Below are 26,557 nucleotides of genomic sequence, written 5' to 3'. Positions count from 1 at the left end.
CTTGCCGTAATAGGCGACGAACGGGATCGGGTGGTCAGGCTGGCTGACGTGGTTGATGAATGTCATCGTATCTGGTCCAGACTCAATTATTTACAGACCGCCGTCATATAGCTGGAATATTGCTTAGTGCGGCGTTAACAAACAAAGACAAAAGACACTTAAAGCAAAAGTAAAATATGTAGGTATTTTATGACATAATCCATATGATACAAGTTCAATTTAGATGTATTCACATGACTCAACCGTCACAAGTCAACGTCTTTTTGCATGACGCGGCCGGGGATCGAACCCCGGACCTTCCGCTCTCCGGTTGGACGCACTACCACTAGACAAGTGTATACGAAATCACAAGTATAAACATTATATACAACTATACTCTCCACTACAAAGCTTGAAATGCAAACTAGCTGTATATTCATCATGTACGCTTTTGTCAGGTGAATATGATTATCGTCGCGGGTTTATTAGTGTAAACAAGTTACATCAATTAATTAGTTGTTATTTTTCGTCTCTCACCTTCTCAAACACCTGTGTGCCACGTTGCTTAATCAACGATTATGCCTAAAAGTTGGTTGGTTGGTTGGTTTGTTGTTTAACGTCGCACTCAGCAATATTCCAGCTATTTGACGGCGGTCTGTAAATAATCGAGTCTGGAACAGACAATCCAGTGATTGATTTCATCAGCATCGATCTACGCAATTGGGAACGATGACATGCTTCAACCAAGTCAGCCATCCCTGAACCCGATCCCGTTAGTCGCCTCTCACGACAAGCATAGCCGCCTTTTACGGCAAGCATTGGTTGATACATTACATTAATCGCACATTAATACATTAATCGCACCAAACCACACAATGTGACAATATGGGTACATCAGTTACTCATGTTTTATCATGTACCGCAACGCCACGCGACAACCGCACTTTGGTTCTGGTCGGAAGTCCCCCGGCTGAAGGTGGACACCGATACGCTTCAGATCCTCATTGAGGAAATGGACAAGATTGCTCCCATCCGTTGTGGAGTAGCAGTATTGGAAGTTGATGACCTCAGGAATACCAGCCACCTTGCACAGAGTGAACATGTGTTGAGAAGAATCCGAGAACTGGATGTACAAGACACCACTGTGATACCGACTTGCCATCAGGCCTTCCCGCACCTGATTTAGGCAGTCGTCATACCCAGCTATTCCACGTTTCCACTTGTCTCTCAAAGCCTGCGCAAAGACTGGTCCCCATTGTAAATGTTTAGCAAGCAAAAGGCTAATGCCGAAAATGTTTGCATATTTGTTTACAGCAACTGCCTTGTCGGGAGTGTACTGAGCATTCTTTGTCCTGCCTAACGAGTTCAGTCTTTGTTTACAGACTATGCATGGATACCGAGCGTATGCAGAGATCAAATTACTAGAAGCTATATGTCCATATATTTCCAATGTATTCTTAAAGTTTGATGGTGCATTGATGCCTGTACATGGTCATGGAAGGAAATAAAGTGACAAAAGTTATTGATTCGGCTTGTATTTCTCTTGGTATTTCAAACATCAGGGTGCCAATCTTATCTCATATGCCAAACCTGCATCAAACATGTTGTACAATTCCCTATATATTTCTGTACGGGGAAGTCTAAGGGAAATGTTTCGTTTTCATTTCTAACGTTTGAAATAAGGTTTGAAATTGTAAACTGTCCAAATTAACACAAATACATGTGTACACATGAAAAGTTATTAATTTGTTTGTGTGTCGCTACCTCCTGCCACATGACATAACACACCTGCAAGATTGTATGCGGGTGTGGACACTGATGTAAGTGTGTGCATTTCTCCAACATTTCCAAACATTCCCAAACTAGGCATACATACATACAGACGAACATTAACCAATGACCCAGCGCTTCAAAATCACAGCAGCAGGCAACAGAGCTCTCCACCCATGCCACGGTGGATTCACATTCCTTTCATCAAAATTATCTGTCGACTCAATGTGTGACAATTTGGATCATCGTCCAATTCTGAATCCCATTGCTGCTTTACGACCACATACCGGGCATACCCTCAGACAAGAGTCGGTGAAGATATTACGTCTTTTCAGGTCGACTGCAAGAAGATTGAAAAAGATAGATGGGTTTGGGTCGAATTCTAAACCAATGGTGTCATAATTGCATGGGAAAACTGTTTCTGTAATCCCTAAGTGTTGACAATCAAAACTTCTTGTGCGAATGTAAAAGTAACTTGTGTTGATATCGTTCAATTTACTTTTCACACAATCCCAAAGACTTTGGTAGTCAGGTAGCTTCTTTTTACATATTCCGTAAAGCACTTGTTCAAAGTCTTCGAGGACAGGTGCCTTCAGTTCCTCTAATCCAAAGTACTCCGCATATTCATTAACCTGTGATGCTCTTTCGGGTGGAGGCATTTTCCCGAATCTCAGAAAGTTGAGGATATGAACAAACACATCCCCATCTACATCTATGAAGTAGCGGCCATCTTTGTCCTTGGCTACCGGGTGCCTTCCACTAAACATGGTGGCCAACATGGAGTCCGGGTACTTGGTGAGGGTGGACAGGGAGGTTGTCAGATGTCGACCACCAACGTTTAAGTCCACAACTTGAGAATCCTGAAATACAACACATTGTTAATGCACATGTGATTCTACCTTACATTTAGAAAATACTCGATTCTCATTGGTCTATCAAAGGTGTCAAATCACAATAACCGCCTCTGACTGAAACACTGATTTAATGGTCGCATCGAAGCTAATATTTACATTCTGAACTAACTTATTTCTCGATCATGTTCCAGAATCAACTTGGCGGATATTTACAGGTAAACTAGCTCCATGAAAAGGATGGTATGTTTATCTCTTAAATTAGACCAATTGGTCAAATTAAAATGCACTATATACATCGCCTGAATGATAACACAATCAGAAATGTATTTCTTTTCAAAGATTTACATTTCCGAGAATGTACAGATATCATTTCGGGGTGAAAAAAAACCTACGCGAGACCACGTACACATTTAATGCGTAAATAGCTCTGTTCATTTCCTTGTTGCTAAGGACCTATTCTTTCCAGGAATCCCAGCAGGCTAGTATGTACATACACTCTGAGATAAGACTTTTTAAGGTACATAAAACGGACATGACAATGATTAATTGGTCTAAGAGCGGTTTCAGAATAAATATTGATTTGACACACCGCGTATAACATGATAAATACTTTCCAAATATGGAAATAGTCATTTGGCTTCTTTACAGCAACTGATGTATTGGAACATGAAGAAGGACATTCAGTTTGATTCAGTAATTTGATAACTCACCAACCAACACATGTAATGTGCCAAAGATAAGAATATCATATGAGGCAATGATGCATGTTTCCCAATTACGACAAACATCGAACTGATTCAGACAAAATTCAATGTATATACATCATGGAATCAAGCTACATATGACGGTGGATATGCCACCTACCTCATTTTGTTTGTTTGTTGTTTAACGCCTTACTCAGCAGACCAGACAATCCAGTGTTTGACATCATGAGCATCAATCCACGCAATTTGGATACAATGACATGCATCAACCAAGTTAGCGAGCCTGACTACCCGATCCTGTTCGTCGCCTCTTAGGACAAACATGGGCTGCTGAAGACCCATTCTACCCCGGATCTTCACAGGTCTCAATCGTAATGTATTGAGGAAAAACAAGATATTCAAGACCGCTTTAACGTAGAACATCTACTCTCGCTTACATTTCTTTGAAGTATGGAGGACAGCTAGGCTCTCTGGCCTAACACAACAGCTTATAGTTAGTTTGTGACAGACTGAACTGATTTTGATATCCGATATTGCAAGACCGATACCCAGCTGTGTGCTTATTAATAATACATGTATCTGAATCACCACACATTGTAACAAAGGCATGTTTCCGCGCTTGAGGCAGATGTATGCGACGATCCCGCGAGACACTAAGGTACCATTGTGCCAAAGTGAACAGGAAATTCTTCACCTAACGAAAGGAGTAATTACACTAGAAGACATACTACGAAACACGAGTTGGTAGTTCGATGTTGGTCCTATAAAGACAGCGTTTGCACTGGCTGTTTGGCGTGATAGATTAGGTAAGCCGTCACTTTAATTATTGATTATCTTGTTTTTCGCTTTCAGATATGTGCGTCCTGCACCTGTGTATAGCACCCGATCCCGTTAGTCGCCGATAACGGCAAGCATTGGTTGTGAAGACCAATTCTACCCACCAGTTTTACATCGCATCTGTGATATTTAAGTTATTGTACTGTCCATCGTTTGAAAGGTTTTTATTTAATCTAAATATTTGTATTATTAATGCATTACTTTTCTTCACGGTTTGGCTGAAATACTGCCGATGGGACGTTACATACTCACTCACTCACTCACTCACTCTACCCCTACTTCATTAATTAAATAGAGAACTCCAGTTTGCCTTTCTCCATGAACACTCTTATGCAAAGTTAGTTAAGGTTCTTATTAGATTACAATTCCTCTGACGTGAATTGTGATTTGTTCAGATTTTACACAATCTAGGCACCAATGTTTTTGATGCGGTGAATTATAATATACCGCCAACGCCAGGGCATAAAAGTATCGATTATTATTATCCGCAGAACAATAGTTTGAGGCGTAAAAGACAAAACAGCGGTGACAATTTGAATGGATCACTAAAAGTGATGACACCAGGTGTTCGCGAAAAGGGGAAGTATGTCCTGCCGTACAGATAGCATTTGGGTAGGAACATGTTTCGGTAGACTCATCGCACTGGGGAAACAGCTGATACACACGGTTTGGACACTTTGCCGCTGTAAACTTAGTTGCCTACTCATCCTCACACTCGATATGCAGTAAAGTAAATGTTGACACTTTGTCTTGAACCACAGAGTTTCAATAGGCAAAACATTTACATCGTACACTCACCTCCATAATGTTAAAATATACTTTGTGAAGTCCACAGTTGTAAGTAATTATCACGTGTTCAGGGTGTCGAGTATTGCTTGTAGGTTTCTATCTAGAAACAAAAGAAAAGCGGGGTAAATTTAAGAATGTGAGTTGGTTCCTGTCAATTTGAGTGAATGGTTTGTTAAAGACCACTTTAAACAACAATTCAACAGTTTAGTTGGGGTTATAAGTGGGATTACTGACAGATGGGGTTACAAGTAGCCCAGTCGTCTAAAGCAAGGTGATATGCACAGTTGCGTCCTTTAGAAACATATGATCGTGTTTTTAACAAAACCCAGAATCGCCCTGAATGAACTACTGTACAAGCGGTGTTTATCTCAATTCTCAACAGTAATACACGTGCTAGACGTTTAAGACCTTGGCGCACCTGTATGGTGCTGGGAAAAAATAAATGATACACAGCTGGAATCTGGGCTATGCCCTGAGTAACGGATCATTTTAAGGCAGGTCTTTTGAGTGTGTGTAGTTTGCACTGTCTCGCCAGGCTGGTTATACAGTTCACAATACCTAATGATATTATATACACAAAAGCATGGAATGTTGGATTTCCGGCACCCACCGTAATGATACACATGCAGTAACAACGTTGAAATACGAACCCGTGAATATGTGCGTATTAGCGGACGCACGCGCGCACGCAAGCACACACAGAGGTTAAAGCTGAAGCCAGATTAATTCGTTGCAAGTTTACCCAGTCTAGTCCATATTAAACTCATACCTTCTATCCCCGTGTATAGCGATTCATTAATCATTGCAAATTGTCCCGCCTCCTCTGCCCTCTACATTGGTTTCGAGAAAGATATGTTAAATAAAGAGATTTTAAAGCATCTCTGCTTTTTCTGTAATAGTGAATCTTATGATTCCGGAAGTAGAATCAACCAGACTCGAAAATTCATGTGATTTCTCTGACTTCAACCGTATTGAGATTGGTAATTTCTCTCAATGATAATGAAAATGACCAAAAATCGTTGAGTCAGTTTTACTTTTTAAAATTTTGCAGGAATGGCCAGTGAATTCCTGGTTCAAAATCAACTGCAACAACAATAGCGTGACGTCACCATTAGGGTGATAATAAAGTGACAACATACAATTCCAGAACTAGTAACGAATGAGAGTACCGTCCTACCCTAATGTCGACTGGTAGAGAGATTATAGAAGGCAACCTACCTCAAGTCGCTGTGTAACTACGAATGCAGAAACGCGTGGAATTGTGTCCCGGTAATATTGCATTGTGATCTTGTTCATGATAAGATAAGCAGAAGGAAATATGCACTATGCAAACTTAAACCTTGACTTCGGCGCAATTTTTTTGTCTGTGAACCTGCCCAATCTAAAACTTTAATATATTATCCAGTTGAAAGATAAGAGTGAGTGAGTTAAAATTTAACGGCCCATCGGCATTATTTAAGTCATATAGCGATGAGACCAAGTTAAGTTATTCACATTTGAGTCATTTATTCAAAGTAATATTTAAAATCAATTTATGAAACATATTTGAGAATAACAATATCATGTTTAGAGTTTTCAAACACGGGCTATAGGTCACCAGTAACTAAAGCTGGGCCACCTCGCTTGGGATCGTGCGGACTTACAGTACCTTGGCTTCCTGCATAATACCCAAGCAAGATTTATTTAAGCTACTGGTGGTTGTGCACAATACTAGCCAGTATAAAAAATACTCAGCAATGAGTTAGCTTAAAAAATACTGGATGAATATCTCCTCACCAGTGTGTTAAGATGATATGATATAGGTTTCGTCAGTAAACTTGATGGAGGTGTTTTGATACATTAACAACAAACTGTATTAGCGATTCATTTACAATTTCCTGAAAACAATCAATAAATATTAATTTTATGTTGAGCAAACAGCCGTGACCCAAATCTCGAGGAGTAGTCGAGATCAGCCCAGGCAGCAATATAGTCCATTTAATAAAATTGTAACAACACACGTGCTGTTCGCAGGAAGAAAACATATAACGAGGGGCGTTCAATACGTTTTGCAACTTTAATATAAGACCAAGTTGCAGAATATCTTTATCTTTATTTTTCAATATAATCTCCATTCACCTCAATACACATATTCCATTTGTCCTTCAAGCTTTTCATACCACTTTTATAGAAATCCGCAAATTGGCCCTCTAACCACGCCTCTGTGACAGCCTTTATGTATTCGTCATCCTGGAAGCGTCTTCCACGTAGGGCAGATTTCCTTTGCCGGAGCAGGAAATAGTCACTGGGGACTGTGTCTGGGCTGTAGGGTGGGTGATTTAACTGTTCGAATCCACATTGACATATGGCGGCCTGTGCAATTCTCGACTTGTGAACCAGAGCGTTGTCATGCAAAAGTAGAATACCATGTGTTAACATCCCACAGCGCTTCTGGCGAATAGATTTTCGCAATTCTTTCATTACATTAGCATAATACTGTCCATTAATTGTAGGTTTTGGTGGCATGTAATCAATCAGTAATATGCCTCTTGCATCCCAAAATATGGTGGCCATTACCTTGCCAGTCGATGGTTGAGTGCGAAACTTCCTCTGAGGCGGAGAATTGGGGTGCCTACATTGCATGGATTCCAATTGAGTTTCTTGGTCCCAGTGGTAGATCCATGTTTCATCACCTGTCACTGGACGAGAAAGAAATCTGTTTCCATTAGCAGTATAGAGATCCAGGAGGTCTCAACAACTTTCAGTTCTCTGATGGCGATCTTGAGCTCTGAGGTTTCTAGGTACCCATCTTGCAGATATCTTGGACATACCAAGATGCTCACGAATAATGGTTACAACAGTTCCAACTGATATTTGGAATTCCCTAGAAAGTTCAGATACTTTTACTCGTCGGTCAGAAAAAAATCTTCTTTCTATAGCAGCAATGGGGTTCGGTAGGGTGGCATCTGAAGGTCTGCCTGACCTTGGGTCATCATCTATGGACTCCCTACCCCTTTTAAACTGTAGAGACCAGTTGCAAACGGTAGAATTGTCAGGAGCATCCTTACCCACCACTTTACACATGCGATCATGGATTTCTTTTGCTTTGCATCCCTCCTTGGTAAGGAACTTTATTGCAGCGCATTGTTCATGTTTGAGAGAATCCATGATTGTGACCACCCTTAGGTGAATGAAGCCATCACACCTAACTTATTGTTGTGTCTGATGTTATGACTAGTGTCACACCTGCCAAAAGTTGACATTGTTTGTGTAACTACAAATGCCCAAGTTGCAAAACTTATTGAACGCCCCTCGTAGATATAATTTTATCCAACGTTATCAATCAGTAATCATAGAAGTAACATCATAATGTATAAAGTGATCATTAAGTAACGGAAGTAGTAATGACAGGTGTCGACACTGAATTCTTGCAGAGGCTCCAGCTGCCAAAGTGTCAACGGCCTCTAAATCAAACTGCCATCTCTTGGGTACAAGGTGACCAAATTACCCTTGATAAAAATACCAAATATTTCAAAATAACCAAGAGATATTGACATCTGCTTTCGAAACAGAGAATCTTCTAACTCAATTAAAACATCAAACACAACACATAAAATTGAAACATGTTGAAGCCCATTTATCATCGAGCCTTTGCACTCCAGCGTTTGGTGATGCCTTCTATCACAACCTTTGTAAAGGTTCATAATTCTTTTGAACCTCTTGAGATGGAGGTTAGTCCTTCACTCCCAGGCTGTGGGAATGTGCCTTCCTCCCGCTCAAGATATCCATTTGAGACCCATGAGAAGCTCAAGCAAATTCAGTAGAATTGCAGAGGACTGCGCAATAGGTTTATTGATTTAGTAAAACTTAAATATACAGAAGAATTTAAACTATTAGCATTTTGTTAGCAGGAAACGTGCCTACAAGTACAGCTCTAGTTGCTATCATGTTATAATTTCTTTTCTCCTCCAGGCGCTAACACTACAGGAAGATCTTCAGTTTGGGTGTGACAGGATGTCATTTGGGGAGGGGCAACGGGGGTGAGATGCATTCAGCTTGGGAACAAAAAGACAGAATGCAGAGAATTGTTGCCTGTTGAAACACCAGGCAAGTACCTTATTAACATCAGAGTATGTGACCAAAGGCAAAAGAGAATTACTGTCAGGGACCATTTCAAAACTTATTTGCTTATATAATTAATTGTAGTTTCACTATTGCTTGTTGGGTGTACTTAAAAGTAAACTAAAACTAAAACTAAAATCTTAATAAATATTATTATAAATTATAGAACTGGTTTAACATACATCTACACATAAGACCCGTGAAAATCCGGGTTAGAATGGGTCTTCAGCAACCCATGCTTGCCGTAAAAGGTGACTATACTTGTCGAGGCGACTAACGGGATCGGGTGGTCAGGCTCGCTGACTTGGTTGATGCATGTCATCGATCCCAATTTGCGTGGATTGATGCGAATGATGTCAAGCACTGGATTGTCTGGTCCAGCCTTGATTATTTACAGACCGCCATTATATAGTGAGTGAGTGAGTTGTGTTTAACGCCGCAACCAACACATAAACAAATGTATAAAAGAACAAATATTGTTTTGCTACATACGTTATGCGGGGCTCGTCTGGCCTCAGCTCTTCTCCATATATCGTGTGTGAAGTGGGAGAAGCAACATGTCCACTCACACGGGAATATGGTCATGGCAACATTTTGGCCATCGTCTTCAAAGTCCTTCTGCAAATAAAAACATCAATACTTAATTAATAGGTACGTCACATGTTTATCCATTTGCAATATTAATGAATAGTTTACTACCAGATGAATAACCGCACATCAGGTTTAATTGAATTCATTCCTGGAAGGTTTGGAGCGAAAGCTGTTATCCTCTCAAAGTAGCAGCATCTGGAAATAAATGGAACATCCTGTCATACGTATACGTAGTATGCTTCTTATCGGGAAGGAGGGAATATACGTGACGGAACATCTCTTGTCCACAAATGTGTGAATGATGACCAGTTGAAGGAACATTATAATTGGCACCCCTGCTGTTCCATCGCTATAAATTACCTAAGCATCGCAGAGATGACAAATGTTGTCACCGTCGTCTATTAGCAGAAAACCATCACCACCCTCTGTCTTGCAGAGCTTGTCTGTAGTTCTAAGTAGTGTCTAGTGGTGGGTCACTGTGGAAACATCTTCTTTTTGGCTCGGTAGAGGGTGTAGATGTGAAATGATGGCATGGCCTCCTCGCTCCACTCTCTCCCTCGCAATTTGTTTGACCTCTTCTCGGTAAAGGGATGGCAAAGACGTGGTTGTTGTGCAGCCCAATTCTTTGTGATATCCATGGTTACCTGCACCTAAAACATTAAATTGCGTGGTTAGTTTTTTTCAATATAACCATCATTATTTTATTAACATGAGTTATGACATGACATGTGGACACTATTGCAGGACACGTCTTCTAGAAACACTCACATGATCGTCAATCATGTCTCTTCTTGATTGGTCATGTAAGGCGACGGAAGTCGCTGTGCAGACCTATTATTATGTGTTCCAATCCCGGTTCGCCCCGATTTTGTTTCTAGGTGTGTCAGCACCCGTGCCGTGGGTTTCACCAAAACGGTAAACGTCTGAGACCTGTATCACTTCGGGCTTTCATCCCACTTCATGCTGACACGCTGTGGTATAACTGGAATCTTGTTCAAAGCGGCGTTAAACCTAACTAACACACTCACTCACGCTCTGCTTGTTTGATTTGAACATGTATCCTCGAAAAACATGGAATACGTCCATCGCGATGTATGTTTGTCATGTTGCAAGTGCACAGACTGTTTGCACAGGCTCCACCTACTAAATATATTCTGTACAATGTTCTTCATTCAGTCTTGCTTGACAAGGGCATGGGGATCTGTACCGAAACGTCGCCTTTACAGTATTAAAGTTGTTATCCAAAAATTGTGTCTACTTTGTCATATGTGTATCATGTAGTAATTGCTGACTGAATAATCTTTGTTTGTGTGGAGTGAATGAGAGAGACATACAACATAAAAAATAAATATGATCCTTTACCAACATAATATCTCAGAAATGGTAAAGTGATATTGTGTAATTTCACCGTGATCTGAGTCTGTGTAAGTGCAAGTGAGTTGTCTCCCCTCTTACTTAAGTATGGAGCGCACTTAAAATATACACAATTAAGCTTGTCAGAATCATCACCACTACCTTATTCAAAACACAAGGAATATGTTTGTTTGTTTGTTTGTTTGTCGATCTACACATAATCGAGTAAAAACCAGACAAGAATCCAGTGATTGACATTATGAGAATCGTTCTGCGCAATTGGGATATGATGACATCCATCATCCAAGTCTCCTCTTTCGACAGGCGTGGGTTGCTGAAAACCAATCTTAACCCAGAATCTTTAACGGCTAACGGTCCAGAGAGATTATCGAGCCCGAACGGAATTAAGGATTTTTAATTAGGAAATTGTAAATAAATTATCTCCTTTGATACATCGATTCAATACTAGAACAAATTCTGAACACGATCGATTCATCTACCAAAACGCTAATGTCAGAGTTAATGAAGAAAGACTTGTTGAACTCGGAGTATCCTCTGCTGACAGACCCACATATGACATGTACTAAAGTAATCCTATATGTACTAGTAAGAGAAGACAGAAACACTCCCGAAGAACCCCATCAGCTAGCCACGGCCCTTAACGGGCAACGGACTGCACAGCCGCAGCCTTGTGTTATACATCTGAGAAGTCTGCCAGGAGACGACATATCTAACAATGAGTGCTATGTCCTCCACAGTCAAACGCTCATTCTAGCATAGGATATCCGGAATATAAGCACTTCACTGTCACTGTCATTGTCATGTTTTATGAAAAGAGAAATGTGGTTGATCTCCCTGTAATAACTATAAGTCTTTAAGCAGCTAAAATTCTCAGGACGAAATGTACAGTTTTTATCCACGATAAAACCTTCACCTGAAAAGTATCTATCAACGAAGGATGACAGGATGTTTCCTAATGGTGAAGCAGGGTCAAAAATCTTGAAAATGTATTTAAGAGTAACAAACTTAGGTGTCACATTTCACAGTACAGACGGTCATCTCTTAGCCTTGTGAGGTCCACATATCGTCTGTTCGAATTTCCGATTCTGACAGTTCTGCGACAAACGTGGATCTCTCCCTTCTGTGGATAATGTCCCCAGTCTGGAACACTTACGTCTCTCCTCCTTCTCGTCCTTTTGTTTATGCGGAGTAAATCCGTTTTTACTCACAAAAAGCAGGGGTACAATAGGTCTTCAGCAACCCATGCTTGCCGTAATAGGCGACTAACGGGATCGGGTGGTCAGGCGGGCTGACGTGTTTGATGCATGTCATCGTATCTGGTCCAGACTCGATTATTTACAGACCGCCGTCATATAGCTGGACTATTGCTGAGTGCGGCGTTAACAAACAAAGACAAAAGACACTAAAAGCAACAGTAAAATATGTAGGTATTTTATAACACAATACATATGATACAAGCACAAGTTGGTTGTATTCACATGACTCAACCGTCACAAGTCAACGTCTTTTTGTATGACGCGGCCGGGGATCGAACCCCGGACTTTCCGCTCTCCGGTTGGACGCACTACCACTATCACAAGTATAAACATTATATACAACTATACTCTCCACTACAAAGCTTGAAATGCATACTAGCTGTATATTCATCATGTACGATTTTCTCGGGAGAATATGATTATAGTCGCCTGTTTATAAGTGTAAACAAGTTACATCAATTAATTATTTGTTATTTTTCGTCTTTCACCTTCTCAAACACCTGTGTGCCACGTTGCTTAATCGACGATTATGCCTAAAAATTGGTTGGTTGGTTTGTTGTTTAACGCCGCACTCAGCAATATTCCAGCTATTTGACGGCGGTCTGTAAATAATCGAGTCTGGACCAGACAATCCAGTGATTGATATCATTAGCATCGATCTGGGCAATTGGGAACGATGACATGCTTCAACCAAGTCAACCAGCCAGACAACCAGATCCCGTTAGTCGCCTCTTACGACAAGCATAGTCGCCTTTTACGACAAGGATAGGTTGCCGTAGATTGTATGTTATTCGACTGGGAAGTATACATTAATCGCACCAAACCACACAATGTGACAATTATTGGTACATCAGTTACTCATGTTTTATCATGTACCGAAAAGCCACGCGACAGCCACACTTTGGTTCTGGTCGGAAGTCCCCCGGCTGAAGGTGAACACCGATACGCTTCAGATCCTCATTGAGGAAATGGACAAGATTGGTCCCATCCGTTGTGAAGGAGGAGTATTTGACGTTGATGACCTGATGCCCCTCAGGAATACCAGCCACCTTGCACAGAGTGAACATGTGTTGAGAGGAATCCGAGAACTGGATGTACAAGACACCACTGTGATACCGACTTGCCATCAGGCCTTCCCGCACCTGATTCAGGCAGTCGTCATACCCGGCTATTCCACGTTTCCACTTGTCTCTCAAAGCCTGTGCAAAGACTTGTCCCCATTGTAAATGTTTAGCAAGCAAAAGGCTAATGCCGAAAATGTTTGCATATTTGCTTACAGCAACTGCCTTGTCGGGAGTGTACTGAGCATTCTTTGTCTTGTCTAACGAGCTCTGTCTTTGTTTACAGACAATGCATGGATACCGAGCGTATGCATAGATCAAATTACTAGAAGCTATATGTCCATATATTTCCAATGTATTTCATAAAGTTTGATGGTGCATTGATGCCTGTACATGGTCATGGAAGGAAATAAAGTGACAAAAGTTATTGATTCGGCTTGTATTTCTCTTGGTATTTCAAACATCAGGGTGCCAATCTTATCTCATATATGCCAAACCTGCATCAAACATGTTGTACAATTCCCTATATATTTCTGTACGGGGAAGTTTAAGGGAAATGTTTCATTTTCAAACGTTTGAAATAAGGTTTGAAATTGTAAACTGTCCAAATTAACACAAATACATATGTACACATGAAAAAGTCATTAATTTGTGTGTGTGTGTCGCTACCTCCTGCCACGTGACATAACACACCTGCAAGATTGTAGGCGGGTATGGACACTGATGTAAGTGTGTGCATTTCTCCAACATTTCCAAACATTCCCAAACTAGGCATACATATAAATATAACCAAATGATTTGGAATGCTTGCAAAATGTTTGCATTTTCATCAATACCAACACCTTTCAAAACGTCAGGAAAGATGCTTTTTCGTGTCGTGATAGGGGGCACGGGTGGCCCAGTCGTCTAAGGCGCCGCGATTCGCTGTGCATAGTTGCGTCCCCTGGATCCGCCAGAAACCTATGATTGTGGGTTCGAATCCCGGTTCACCCCGATTATGTTTCTAGGTTTGTCAGCACCATACCCGTGCTCGTTGGTTTCACCGAAGTGGTAAACGTCTGAGACCTGCATCACTTCGGGTTTTCCTCCCACATTAAGCTGACACGCCGTGATATAACTGGAATAATGTTAAAAGCGGCGTTAAACCCGACTCACTCCTTCACTCGTGTCGTGATTAGGAAACGAACATTAAATAGATGTCTACTATAACTGAACCAACACGAGGAACATTTTGTTTTTACCAAGACCAACACTGAATTCTGAATACTCTTCATCACTCTCACAATGGGTTCAAAATAAGTCAAGAGTGAAAAGGAACCCAGTATACTGCAAGCTTTAATCAATTCAGCTATTAACGATATTCACAAACATTCTTTTACATTGTACATATGTCAAAAAGTACGCACAAAAGTAACAATTTTCATTTTAAAAATGTTTGTGTCCTGGCCTTACATAAAAGCGACAAAAACCACCTGGTTCGGCAAAATGGCAACGGATTTGTTTTACGCCACAGTCAGCAATATTTCAGCTATTTAACATCATCTAAAACCCTGGTACAAGTAGCAAACAGTCAGCCAGTGTACCCACCCTAGTCGGCACTTGCAACACGTATGGCATATCATGGACCTATTCTGACACGGAAATCCCAAGGAAATTAAGAACCTAGAGAAGCAGCAAAACGTAAATCGCTCTGTTAACAGTTGTCTTGCATTAGTATCCTGTTTGAGTTTGAGTCTATATACATTGAAAAGAAATGTTCCGTAATAATACTAGTAGATCTTGCTAGATTTGATCATCAATTAGACGAACATTAACCAATGACCCAGCGCTTCAAAATCACAGCAGCAGGCAACAGAGCTCTCCACCCATGCCACGGTGGATTCACATTCCTTTCATCAAATTATCTGTCGACTCAATGTGTGACAATTTGGATCATCGTCCAATTCTGAATCCCATTGCTGCTTTGCGACCACATACCGGGCATACCCTCAGACAAGAGTCGGTGAAGATATTACGTCTTTTCAGGTCGACTGCAAGAAGATTGAAAAAGATAGATGGGTTTGGGTCGAATTCTAAACCAATGGTGTCATAATTGCGTGGGAACCCTGTTTCTGTAATCCCTAAGTGATCACAATTAGAACTTCTTGTTTGAATGTAAAAGTAACTTGTGTTAATATTGTTCAATTTACTTTTCACACAATCCAAAAGACCTTGGTAGCCAGGTAGCTTCTTTTTCCATATTCCGTAAAGCACTTGTTCAAAGTCTTCGAGGACAGGTGCCCTCAGTTCCTCTAATCCAAAGTACTCCGCATATTCATTAACCTGTGATGCTCTTTCGGGTGGAGGCATTTTCCCGAATCTCAGAAAGTTGAGGATATGAACAAACACATCCCCATCTACATCTATGAAGTAGCGGCCATCTTTGTCCTTGGCTACCGGATGCCTTCCACTAAACATGGTGGCCAACATGGAGTCCGGGTACTTGGTGAGGGTAGACAGGGAGGTTGTCAGATGTCGACCACCAACGTTTAAGTCCACAACTTGAGAATCCTGAAATACAACACATTGTTAATGCACATGTGATTCTACCTTACATTTAGAAAATACTCGATTCTTATTGGTCTATTACGACAAGCATGGTCGCCTTTTACGGGTTCCTGAAGACCTATTCTACCCCGGAATCTTCACGGTTTGAGAGTAACTGGTGTTCATGTGGAAGAGATGCTATTGCCAGTGCTGATACAAGTCAATACGTAAGGTTATTGAGTACATGGTACCTCCAGCTTATCAAACGTTCAGAAAGGCAACTAGGAATAATGGACTTGCCAGAAACCTATGATTATGGGTTCTAACCCGGTTCGCCCCGATTATGTTTCTAGGTTTGTCAGCACCATATCCGTGCTCGTGGGTTTCACCGAAGTGGTACACGTCTGAGACCTGCATCACTTCGGGCTTTCCTCCCACATTAAGCTGACACGCCGTGATATAACTGGAATATTGTTTAAAGTGGCGTTAAACCCAACTAATTCACTCTCTCACTCATATGTACACTCATTCCGGTTATGATTCGAAAGAGTGAGTGAGTGAGTGTGGTTTTACGCCCCTTTTAGCAATATTCCAACAATATCACGGCGTGACGAGCGAACGCTTCAACCACTAGGCTACCCGACCGCCCGATTCAAAAGACGAAAGGTGAGGTGAAATGGGGTTTAACATCGCGTCCAAGATTATTGCACTTATATAGCGACGTGCATGTGTTTGTGTGGTTGCTTGTACTAGTCCGGACTGATGCCGATTTATAGTGCTAGCTCACTGAGATACCATGCCGCAGTTTAACATGAATACCCCACTCAGACACGGAAAACTGACTCCGAGCCGACCAGTCCTTGTTTAAGCCCCTTAATGCCGAGCGCCAGACAGGGTAACAACAAGTACCATCTTTTAACGTCTTTTGGTATCACGCGGTCGGGGATCGAACCCCGGACCTTCCGCTCTCCGGGCGGATGCTCTACCACTAGACCACGGAGGCGGTCAAAAGACGAAGGAGCATGTGAGTGAGTAAAGCTTCAGGCCACTTTTAGCAATATTCCTTTAATATCATAACGAGGCGCCCAGTGATAATCCAGGTCTTCGCAATCATGGGATTGTAACTATAATCTTCATCGGAAAATTATGATTATTAATCATACCCCGAAAACACTTTTATGGACAACCTCGATAAATATATTTACCAGGCAAATAAGGTCAAATCTGTTCAATGGTAAGTCTTTTTCTATTTGGTTTTGTTTTATCTCCTCCTAGGCTAAGGTTTAACGTCGTATCAGTCATGTCTGTGCCATATAGCGACAAATAAACTTTTCGAAGATGGGTATGTGAAAGAGAAGCGGTTCTGCGCCACATGGGATCAACGATTTATCAGTTAGTGTAATAATGATCTAAAAATATCATTTGACTCGTGACATGTTTAGGGTCATTGTGACCCACATAGCTATAAGGCGAGGGAAATTATATGTATACTAGTATATATACAATGGAAATTCAACACAATTTCGTTTGTTTTATTTAAGCGGCTTCGGGAAGTATACTTTTGGGAATGCATGGATTTTTTTTCAGCAGACTGATCTTTAACCACTAGATTACCCATCGCATATTATCGGGGTCATAGTGACCCAAGGTTATGGAAAACCTGGACGTGTGCTAGATTAGTCACAGTTTCAAAACGTATTATACCAGATTTATAAAGACTTTTGTACGAAGAATTAGCTTGGTAAGACCAGCGTACAAATGGCTCCAAGGACAGCCATTTGTACGCCGATCAAGCCACTAGAGCTTGTACTTAAACCTTTGAACACATTAATATTAGCTGCACATTTGTCGTCCTGCAGCTGTTGCTTTACACACAACGTCTACATATGATATTGATTTACGACTCAGTATCAGCTCTTTAAACTGTGGTGACATTTTGATAAGTTGACAAGCACATGATAACATATGACATATGATTTCATGTTCAGGACAGACTAAGGCTTCTGAAAAAGTAGGGTTTTTTGGGTTTTTTTTTTTTCTAATTTTACAAAACCTTTTGAAACAAGGGTAAATTTGTATAAGTGGACAAGTAAATAACACTTAGCACTGACCAGAATGTGACCGGGACAGTTACAGTGATTCAGATTTATTATTAATTAACTTTAAAAATAATGATTACTTCAGACAATGAGGGAAGATTGTTAAATACCCTCTACGCTTTGTGGTATGTTTTTCCTCGAAAACAGTAACACTTACCGCCATTGTTCTGTCACTGGGTGAAAACAGTAACACCTACCGCCATTTTTCTGTCACTGGGTGAAAACAGTAACACCTACCGCCATTGTTCTGTCACTGGGTGAAAACAGTAACACTTACCGCCATTGTTGTGTCACTGGGTGAAAACAGTAACACTTACCGCCATTGTTCTGTCACATGGTGATAACATTAACACTTACCGCCATTGTTGTGTCACTGGGTGAAAACAGTAACACTTACCGCCATTGTTCTGTCACTGGGTGAAAACAGTAACACTTACCCCCATTGTTGTGTCACTGGGTGAAAACAGTAACACTTACGTCATTGTTCTGTCACTGGGGGAAAACAGTAACACTTACCCCCATTGTTCTGTCACTGGGGGAAAACAGTAACACTTACCGCCATTGTTGTGTCACTGGGTGAAAACCGTCTATTCAATAAGGGCTCTTGGAAGTAGTGCGGTGGACATGAGTGTTGATCAGAGCTGACGTGTCGGAATTTTCATCAACCACATGGTCTACTTTCGGTTCTGTTTCTAGGAAAGAGGGAAACAGCAGACTTTCAATATCATTTACATGGCTACTTTCATATCGTGTTATGACTCATCTGTCTGCTCATACGGTTCTACGGCGGAGCTAAGGAGCTTGTTATTGAGTTGGAATGTGAACAGGACGAGTGAGTGTGTTTGTTTGTTGTTCAACGCCGCGCTTAGCATTATTCCAGCTATATGACGGAGGTCTGTAAATAATCAAGTGTGGACCAGAAAATCCAGTGATTAACATCATGAGCATCAATCTACGCAACTGAGATACAATGACATGCATCAACCAAATCAGTGAGCCTGACCATCCGATCCCCTTAGTCTCCTCTTACGACAAACACAGTCGTCTTTTACGGCAAGCTTGAGTTGCTGATACTATTCTGCCCCGGATCTTCACGGGTGGAACGAGCGAGTGAGAGTTTGGATGTAGACGCGTTCGAGGGCTTGAATGTATTATTCACATGGGCGACCAATGCTGTTTTCTATACCATTTCAAATATACGTCTTTTACTTTCAGGAAACAGTTACCGCTGTTCGTTTACTTACACCAATGACTAAAAGTACACTCAGTATACCAAAATTGGAAACAACAATTTAGACTTTAGGTATAATTTTGTCAATGTTTTTATTCCCTGAAAGTTAAAAAAATACAACGACTTAAGAAAATTATCAATAGATTGTGTACTTTACGTCCCTAATGATACAAAAATTGATGATAAAATATTGAATCAAGGCATATACAAAATTGCAAATTGTTTAACGATGAGAAATTATTCTTTAGTGAGTTCGTGAATGTCGTTTTACGACACAATTGCTAATATGCACCTATTCGCGGGTATATATGTCTACGTGTTTACTGTATGTTTAGCAAACCAGCTGATGCAGTTTTCAAAACCAATACTCCATGCTTCTCGTAAGAGCGGAATGTTTACGGAGATGCGACTGGTTACAGGCGGTGATCACATATACATGCTCGCACTATCAACCACTGGTCTGCCTGGTCCAGATTCGATCATTTACAAGTCTCCCTGATATAGCCGGTGCCAACTGCTATACACGCATTGCTATACACCCACTTATACCACCGGGACGGTCGGGTAGCCTCGTGGTTAAAGCGTTCGCTCGTCACGCTGAAGACCCGCGTTCGATTCCCGACAAGGACTGGTCGGCTCGGAGTCAGTATACTGTGTCTGAGTGGGGTATTCATGTTAAACTGCGGAATGGTATCTCAGTGAGCTAGAATTATCAATCGGCATTAGTCCGGACTAGTATAAGCAGCCACACAAACACATGCACGTCGATATATAAGTGCAATAATCAATAACCCCATTTCCCCCCACCCCACCCCCCTTTCGTCTTTTGAATCGGGTGGTCTGGTAGCCTAGTGGTTAAAGCGTTCGCTCGTCACGCCGAAGACCCGGGTTCGATTCCCGACATGGGTACAGTGTGTGAAGCCTATTTCTGGTGTCCCCCGCCGTGATATTGCTGGAATATTGCTAAAAGCGGCGTAAAACGATACTCCCTCACTCACTCACTCACTTCACCCACCGCATGAACATGCCCAAAGGGACGCAACTCTGCACGGCGAATACGGCGCCTCAGACGACTGGGCCACCCGTGCCCCCTAGAATTGATAGAAACCATACAAAAATATCTTATATGGACTATGAACAGTTTAACACAGTTGGAGGTACTGGGTATAGTACACTCTTTCAAGTGAGGACAGCTTTAAATTGATTGGTTACTGATGTTGACAAGCAGCTGGTTGCCTGGCCCAGAATTATTTAATCAATTATTTAAAGTCCGCACAGATATTGCTATACTACTGGAAGAGGCATGGCATGGCATGCATCCACAGGCTCATCACGCGTTGGTGTACAACAGCTGCAATTTCGGAAAGCTTTTTCTGATAGGAACATCCAGTGCTAAGTGTTATATAATTGTCCACTTATCCAAATGCTACCCTAGTTTCAAAAGGCTTTGTAAGATTAGAAAAACTAATACAATGTCGCACATCAGGAAGAGAATTTATGGATGTCAACTTCTTTATTATGAGGAACACAACCTTCGGAGTGTGTGCTTACTCCTCCATCAGGTGAATGAATGCTATGAGGAAGGGAGCATATGTATGTACACGTTAAAACAACAAAAGTAATAAAATGACAAAAGGTGGAAACTTAACAAGGGAAGCCAACAGATAATTGGCGCTGATAGGCGATTAGCAATAGACAATGAAAGCCAACATTGTACAGTAATTAGCGTTGATAGTTATGGACAACTGGAAGCCAGGAATAGATTATCACTGATAAGAAAATGGCAATGGACAATAGACAACAGGAGGCCGGGGGTAATTAGCCCTCTGCCTCATATCATTCATTCACCTGATGAAGGAGTAGGCATATACTCAGAAACGTTGTGTTCCTCATAATAAAGAAGTTGACATCCATAAATTCTCTTCCTTTTGTGTATTACTTCTAAATGCCTTTCAAAGTCTTGATCCATGGCTTTGTTAAAAATTGGTACAAAGCAATTATATTGATAGTGTTATAATAGGTCTCAACAATTCTCGCTCGGTTTCCGTTGAAAGACATGTTACAACTTTTGAGACAAATGACAAGAATTTAGTAGCCGTGGTAACAAGATTTATCCATCACTCTTCATTAAATAAGCCACCAATACTTATAATAACATACCAAATAATTACTTGATAAACAAGATCTGTTTATGAAGCGTGAAATATCATGAGTAAGTTAAGATTTATATAGATCAATATCCCTTTGGCAATATCAGGATCCGCTGTTAATTAGCTCGAATCCCTGATTATCCCTGAAGATTTCCCTTGGTTTGTAAGCACCATGCTCGGGTCTTGTGGATTTCACCAAAGTGGTAAACGTCTTCGACGTGTGCAGCCTTGAAACCTCCCTCCAACATCAAGCTGTAACGCTATGATATAGCGGACTTATTGTCATTTCACTCTAACTTTGTAACGTCGGGCTGTAAATAATTCAGTATCAATCACGTTTGATATCATCACCTATTTCCTACACCGTCTGCATGCGACAACACAAAATCACTCTGGGATACTGTGAACGTATTCTGCGCCGGAATTCCCACGAAACATGACCAATGTCCGACAAGATGTCAATAAGCTTACCATAAATCCGCTCACTGTCAGTTTATAATCCTGGAAAAAATTGACTTCAAAACATCAATTATCTTAACATTTCTTTCGGACACTATACAGTGTACGGTTGCTTGAGACTATATGTACAGGTTTGGATTTCTATTTGATTAAATTGTGCCTGACCTCTGTTTACGGTCAAGGTTGCCAGAGGTTACATTATTGAATGTGGGGTATGTTTATTTGTTTTCCCTGACAGGTCACGTGCAAAAGATAAATATAAATCTTGCCTGTATGTAGAAAAATATTCCAGCAGCTCCAGCCTTTGGTGTCTACATTTTAGAACTTTTGAGGTCCATCTGAGCATGCTCTGTCTAGGTAGGAGTGAGTGAGTATGGTTTTACGCCGGTTTTATCAATATTCCAGCAATATCACTACGGGGGACACCAGAAATGGGCTTCACACATTGTACCTATGTCGGGAATCGTACCCGGGTCTTCGGCGTGACGAGCGAACGCTTTAACCACTAGGCTACCCGACCGTCCCGTCTAGGTACGAAGATTAAATATATAAGTCAACAATATTAACTTCACACACTATTTATTTAATCATTAACATAACAAAAATGCCTATAAGAATACGAAATCAGTGAAAACGATCAGCGCAATAATGCGAAACAAACCCAGCCCACTCTAATCGGCCAATCAGGAAGCATCAGTAAGTTATTGGCGTGGCCTAATTTGCTTTTGGTTTATGGAAGCATAAACGAAAACTAAATGGCTATGTTACACAATCACGTTAAGTGTATTTATTTATTAACATTTGACCATTCGACTTCAGGGTACATGCATATTGTATTGTCTTCGTTATACAGCCATTCCCATATATCCGCATGTCAGTATATATAAATCTAAGGCACTTATAGTCTCCAAAGCATAGAAAGTAGGAATATAACAAGGTTATTTGTGTTAACAATGTCATAACCTTGTGGTATAATGATTGATATCCACCCTGACGTGATAGGCCCTGACCCCCACACCGGACCTATCGCCACCTTCGTCTACACCCTCTTAGAAAGAAAGTAAAAGTAAAATACATGTACGTTTTCTTCATGATCAGAAACAGACGAAATGCGAATTTCTGTTGGTGACGTTGATTAATCATTTGAGTTCATTCAGTGTACACTTGGGTGCATTGGCAATTCGATGCATTGCACCAAAACAGTTACAGTCGCTTGTTATTTCTTCCTCATTTGTGAAGATATCCAGACATTGTAAGTCATGTGCCAGTAGATTGAGTAACGGAGATCTCCTTATCTTTATCAAGACTTGTCAATCTGAGGCACCCCAGAAAGCTGACGTTGACAGCCATTCATAAAACATGAACATTGGGCGGTCCATATGCAATGACAAATATACCTTGAAGAAAAGTAAATATTCCTCAGTTCCCTTTCGAGAAGTGGTATCAGGAAACAAATGTCATTTAATATATCCATAGGATTCGCTAATGGCTTTCGGCAGGTAGCGTAATCCAAAGTATTCTGCATATTTCCGAACTTCTTTAGCTCTTTTAACAGGAGGCACTGTCTCGAATCTCAGAAAGTTGAGGACGTGAACAAACACATCTCCATCCACATCGATGAAGTAGCGGCCATCTTTGTCCTTGGCTACCGGGTGCCTTCCACTAAACATGCCGGCCAACATGGAGTCCGGGTACTTGGTGAGGGTGGATAGGCAGGTTGTCAGATGTCGACCACCCACATTTAAGTCGATGACAGCAGGGAACTGAAATATAGAACAATACACTATGTGTGCTCATCGACGTCTCAATGAAGTGAGGTAAAATTGGGTTTAACGTCGCGTCCAAGATTATTGCACTTATATAGCGACGTGAATGCACGTGTGTGTATGTGGCTGCTTGTACTAGTCCGGACTGATGCCAATTTATAGTGCTAGCTCACTGAGATACCATGCCGCAGTTTAACATGAATACCCCACTCAGACACAGTTTACTGACGCCGAGCCGACTAGTCCTTGTTTTAGCACCTTAATGCCGAGCGTCAGACAGGGTAACAACAAATACCATCTTTTAACGTCTTATGGGATGACGCGGCAGGGGATCGAACCCCGGACCTTCCGCTTTTCGAGCGGACGCTCTACCTCTAGACCGTGGAGGCGGTTGTCGTCTCAATGAACATCAGTTCACACATAAACATATCTGAAAACAGACTATAAGGGAGACAACTGATTTTGGTTTGGTTTGTTGTTTAATGCCGCACTCAGCAATATTCCAGCTATATGACGGCGGTCTGTAAATAATCGAGTCTGGACCAGACAATCCAGTGATTGATATCATGAGTATCGATCCACGCAATTAGGATCGATGACATGCATCAACCAAGTCAGCGAGCCTGACCACCCGATCCCGTTAGTCGCCTTTTACGACAAGCATAGTCACCTTTAAGGCAGGTATGGGTATCTGAAGACCTGTTCTACGCCGGATTCTTCACGGGTTGAGACAACTGATACAGTAGAGGATGATGGAATATGAAATACTGACCCACTGTGAATGATTTATTAAATGTATGAGAGTTTTTAATGGGATATTTTACTTAAATCTTCTTTAACTTTTAATCATTACCATGTCACACTTTAACAACGGTCACAACATCAATTCCTTCTTAACTCTATAGGGGGCATGGGTGGCCCAGTCGTCGAAGGCGCCCCGATTCGCTGTGCAGAGTTGCGTCCCTTTGTCACTCAAGAAACCTGATTGTAGGTTCGAATCCCGGTTCGCCCCGATCATGTTTCTAGGTTTGTCAGCACCATACCCGTGCTTGTGGGTTTCATAGAAGTGGTAAAGGTCTGAGACGTTTTTTAGATTTCGCTGGAGTGTTTTATCTCACTTATGAACCGTCTAAATGCAAGAGATACCGAACAATTAAGAAAACATCGAAAAGCCTTATAGTGAAATAATACAGCGTTTCGCGGTCCAAAGGAATTCGATTGAAGCATGCGAGAGAAAACGACACTTGCAACGTGGACCAGCTGGAGTCATGACATGTAAACTTCAACAAGCTTTTATCACCTGCCCTTGTGGCTCAGTGGGAAAACAGTGGATTACAAAACTAAACACGATATGTGAGGTTCTAGGTTTGATTCAGTCATGGAATTTTCATGTAACAAAATGGCAATCCCATTAAAATCAGATCTTAGTTCTCGCTATCGCTAAACAAATATCTTTGTTAAGTGGCAGCGAGAACTTTGATCTGATTTTATAAACCTATTCATTGGGATCTCTATTAAGTAAGAGCGTTCTTTCTATAGGCATTAAAACGTGTTGTGAGGTTTTACTTTCAAAGTAAAACCCATTAAGAGGTTTTACTTTCAAAGTAAAACCTACTGTGACGATTTTATTTTCGTTCGGCAGGTTTTACTTTGAATGTAAAACTCAAATCCCAGGTTTAACCAAGTAACTGAAAAAACGACAACAAGTAGCAATTCAAAATTTTAATTCAATTAAAATTTAATGTCATGTGTACAGTTCCGCGTGAACATTTAAAAGCGACCTCACTTCGGAGTCACTGGTGAAAGGACAGCGAGGTTTCAAAACACGTGCTTTTAAACAATTGCTTATCAATGCTGCACAGTTTGCACGTGCAGTAACTGCTAGCCGTTTCGTCACAACTATCTCTATGTAACAGTTGGATTGTTTAAAGTCGAAAATCTTGTAAAGCAAAAAACACCTTTAAAATTTGCGATTTTTCATTTTGAAAAGTTTAAAAGAAGTGGAATATTGCAACACAAACATTTAGAAACCGAAGATTTCACTTTCATTTAAAAGTAAGTATTTTAGTTGTGTTTTGTTGTTGACACAACCAAGTGCTCTTGGACGCCTGGCAAGTCGGTGTCGTGCCTGGTTAGCGAAAATCCAATTTTCCCTAGTATCAGTAAAGCGAAAACCCAAGGTTGGGTATTTGTGCCACGAAAGCGAGAAATGAGTAATTGCTAAAAAATCACCGGATTACCGTAGTTTAGATTAGCGCCCGTGCTGTTCAAATAGAGGAGAGGAGAGGAGAGGAGAGGAGAGGAGAGGAGAGGCGAGGAGATTTACTAGAGAGTCGTTTCGTAAAAAATAATACAGTTGGATGTTTAACCACAGGATAAGAGATGATCAGTTTCTAAATTGAACAAACAATTAGTTTCTTAGTTGATATGGGTTATGATACCGATGAGTTTAGAGGAGAGTCGTTTCTTAAGAATACATATAGTATGTATTTGATGGTATATATAAAGAGTGCAACTTATTTATCTATGGTCACTGTGGTCTATATACACTGATGGATCCAAGAATCCTATCAACAACAGTGCTGGTTACGGGATCCATATCCACAGCTCCAAACCCCAAGCACATTCAGTTCGCTTGCCTGATGGTCTGTCAGTATTCACGGCTGAAGTGGAAGCAATTTATCATGCACTCAACCTCATACCGGAACTCCTGGAAGCAAAGGCAGTCGTCCTATCAGGCAGTCGTGCACTTCAGGCCATCAGTGGCAGAAACTCAAACTCCAGGCCAAACACAGTCAACAATATTCTATACGAATATACAAAACTATCGGACCAAGGGCAACAGGTGGAGCTGTGTTGGATCCCCTCTCACATAGATATTCATGGAAATAAAAAAGCAGACTCACTGGCGAAGCTGGCTCTAGACAAAGCGGATATACAGCCTATTCCCTTTAGTAAACTAGAGATAAAAATCAAAATCAAAGCCTCAATAGCAGAGAGATGACAAGCC

General features: G+C 41.1%; 3 protein-coding genes across 5 annotated transcripts in view; all 3 read right to left on the bottom strand.

Moving 5' to 3' along the window:
- Nucleotides 1-834: 834 nt before the first annotated feature.
- On the bottom strand, nucleotides 835-6,191 carry LOC125371676 (BTB/POZ domain-containing protein KCTD6-like). Its single transcript, XM_048399965.1, has 3 exons — nucleotides 6,152-6,191; nucleotides 4,943-5,033; nucleotides 835-2,609 (listed from the first exon to the last, which is right to left on the bottom strand). The coding sequence occupies exons 2-3, from the start codon at nucleotides 4,946-4,948 to the stop codon at nucleotides 1,992-1,994; spliced, it is 624 nt and encodes a 207-aa protein (XP_048255922.1). The 5' UTR covers nucleotides 4,949-5,033; nucleotides 6,152-6,191; the 3' UTR covers nucleotides 835-1,991.
- Nucleotides 6,192-14,564: 8,373 nt separating this feature from the next.
- On the bottom strand, nucleotides 14,565-18,387 carry LOC125382072 (BTB/POZ domain-containing protein KCTD7-like). 3 transcript variants are annotated; one of them, XM_048399969.1, is made up of 3 exons: nucleotides 18,219-18,367; nucleotides 15,506-15,866; nucleotides 14,565-15,346 (listed from the first exon to the last, which is right to left on the bottom strand). In XM_048399969.1, exons 1-3 carry the CDS (start codon nucleotides 18,222-18,224, stop codon nucleotides 15,249-15,251), a joined length of 465 nt encoding a protein of 154 aa, XP_048255926.1. In that variant the 5' UTR covers nucleotides 18,225-18,367; the 3' UTR covers nucleotides 14,565-15,248. The 3 variants fall into 3 exon arrangements, with proteins under 3 accessions (XP_048255926.1, XP_048255925.1, XP_048255924.1); XM_048399968.1 differs by lacking the exon at nucleotides 18,219-18,367 and adding an exon at nucleotides 18,379-18,387 and having other exon boundaries at nucleotides 14,565-15,866; XM_048399967.1 differs by having other exon boundaries at nucleotides 14,565-15,866.
- Nucleotides 18,388-23,238: 4,851 nt separating this feature from the next.
- LOC124127511 (BTB/POZ domain-containing protein KCTD7-like) overlaps nucleotides 23,239-26,557 on the bottom strand; it is a 45,071-nt gene continuing 41,752 nt past the window's right edge. Inside the window, exon 3 of the mRNA XM_048399305.1 lies at nucleotides 23,239-23,544. Coding sequence (XP_048255262.1) covers nucleotides 23,239-23,544 — 306 coding nt within the window. The remainder of the gene's footprint in view (nucleotides 23,545-26,557) is intronic.

The sequence above is a fragment of the Haliotis rufescens genome, unplaced genomic scaffold (assembly GCF_023055435.1).
Source record: "Haliotis rufescens isolate VD_foot unplaced genomic scaffold, xgHalRufe1.0.p SCAF_2, whole genome shotgun sequence".
Lineage (NCBI taxonomy): Eukaryota > Metazoa > Mollusca > Gastropoda > Lepetellida > Haliotidae > Haliotis > Haliotis rufescens.
The sequence above is the reverse complement of the archived record's forward strand: the minus strand, read 5'-3'. Positions and strand labels throughout refer to the sequence as shown.